Source organism: Citrus sinensis, chromosome 3 (assembly GCF_022201045.2).
Source record: "Citrus sinensis cultivar Valencia sweet orange chromosome 3, DVS_A1.0, whole genome shotgun sequence".
Taxonomy (NCBI): Eukaryota; Viridiplantae; Streptophyta; class Magnoliopsida; order Sapindales; family Rutaceae; genus Citrus; species Citrus sinensis.
In genome coordinates, this window is record NC_068558.1 from 21,082,470 (window position 1) to 21,084,636 (window position 2,167).

The 2,167-nt window shown below is 39.6% G+C and overlaps 1 protein-coding gene across 1 annotated transcript; it reads right to left on the minus strand.

The window, feature by feature from the left end:
- Window positions 1-1,286: 1,286 nt before the first annotated feature.
- LOC127900649 (uncharacterized) lies at window positions 1,287-1,931 on the minus strand. Its single transcript, XM_052435828.1, has one exon. The coding sequence runs from the start codon at window positions 1,929-1,931 to the stop codon at window positions 1,287-1,289; it is 645 nt and encodes a 214-aa protein (XP_052291788.1).
- Window positions 1,932-2,167: the final 236 nt, after the last annotated feature.

A 2,167-nucleotide genomic window follows, 5' to 3' on the forward strand; every position in this document is an offset into this window, starting at 1 on the left:
GCAATTTGGAAAGAACCGAATACTAATGAGTTTTTTGGTAATCAAAGTTGTTTCAAATGTTTTGCCATTGACTGCTCTGGATAATTTGGAATGGTTTTCCCAACAGTCTGAGGGAAGGACAGAAGGATCAATCATACTGGTATCTACACCAGTGTCAATAAACCCGATGACAGGAACAGGTTTATGAAACTTTGAAGGAAGGATTGACATTTTGAGAGAAGGTCTGGGGATGATTGAAACTTGGTTGACATTTGGAACTGTAGAAATAACTGAAATATCATCATAATCGGAAGATTCTGCGAGGATGAAGGCAGTCTAATCATCTTATTCTGACTGTTCTGAGAAGTTGGATTTAACATCGTCATTTTCAGATAACAATGAAGAATGCTGGAGATGTTTTATGAGACGAACAGCTTTGGCATATTTATGAGGACAGTTTCGAGCAAAGTGGCCACGTTTCTTGCAGATGAAACAACGGTTATGCTTCTTTTTTCGGTACTGAGAAACATCTTTTTTCTTGAAATACCGGAAAGGCTTTTTGGAGGATGATTTTTTGTGGAAGTGTTTCTGAAAGTGTTTTTTCTTTTTGGTTAGACAAAAACATTTCTTCTCATCTGTGCACTCAATTTGGAGATAGGGTTTTTTTCAAGCTTCAGAAAAGGGTTTCTTATCTGCCATGAGATCTTTGAAGAACTCTTTCTATTCACAGATTTTATAAAGGCATAACAACGTTGTTTGAAAAATCTTTCCAAGAGAGATGTCAGCTATGCTGAGATTAGTGGCAGTGAGTTGTCTTTAAAGATTAGGTTGAAGTTCTGAAGGAAGTGAAGCTATGAAGACATGCTTGAGGGACGGTTCATTGAAACCGTTTAGCTTGTAAAATAGAATACTCATTCTTTTGCAATGAGTTTCTAAAAGATGTCTTTTGAGAGAACAACATTTCATCTAGTGATATTCTTTTCACCTATGAACTGTTCATGGATGATGTTGAGAGCTGTGCCAATGGGGCATTGCATGAATTGGAGCTGTTTGTATTCTCCCAAGCTTTCTAACCAATCTCGTAAAGAACCCGTTGAACAGGCCATAAATTCACGAAGGACATTTTCTGGATGGGCATTAGGTTTGGTTCTTTGGAGATCAATCCATGCAGCAAATTCTTGAAGACGAGAATGCCATTTGTGACGTGGAATGTCATCAAATGTAAACCAAGATGCTGAGGAAGGTTTGGTGGAAAGGTCAGTTACCGGCGGAGGCATTTGTAGAATCGGTTCTGTTGTAGCTTCCTTTTAATCATCAGAAGAAGTGTCTTCCACAATAGGCGTTGTAGTTGAGGCACTTGGGTCTTCAGTTTTGGTTGCCATCAGTATGCTTGTAAGATCAGCATATTCAAATTCAGAATCAGTAGAAGTATGGTCTGTGTTCAGATATGAGGAAGAGGAAGATGAAGTGGAATCTGAAGGATTAAAGTCATATATTGGTTCGGACTCAGATGCAGAGGAAAAAGAGTCTTGGGTTTGAACTGTATGGTAATGATATTGATCCATTGGACCTTTGTCCTTTTTTGGAGGTTCCGGAGTGGCTTTTGGTGAATCTTCTGGAGGTACTGGGGAAGAAGGAAAAGCCTTTGACTGTGGTTCTGAGATTTTGACCTTGGATTTTGATTTTTTGGGTGAAGATGGTTTAGGTTGAGGAGTTGGTTGGAGATGTGAGAATCCAAAGGACTGGTTGTAAACAGGCGGTTGAGGCCTGGATGGTGTATAGAAAGGTGCATAAGTGTCAAATATCGGAGTGGGCACTGGTGTGGACGATGTATGGGTGAAAAGTGATGGCCGAATTTTTTCAATATCAATTCTGGTTAGCTCAACTTTGAGTCTTCTGATCTCCGCTTCTTTTTTGTTGAATTCTGAAGCCCAGATGTGATTGTTGATCATTCGTCTGAGATCTGTGTCGAGCTCAGAGATTCTGTCCTAAAGATGTATGTACATCTGATCAAGACAATTGCTGATTGAATCCACCTCATTTTTAGTCTGGGAGACTTGACTGGCTACTTGGTCAATTTTCTTTCCAAGTTAGTGGAGGGTTTGATTTTGAGCACTGGCTTTTTTGGTTTGCCAATTGAGAACAGCTTCATACTATTTTGGCTCTTCAGGTTGGCCAGAAGCAGTAA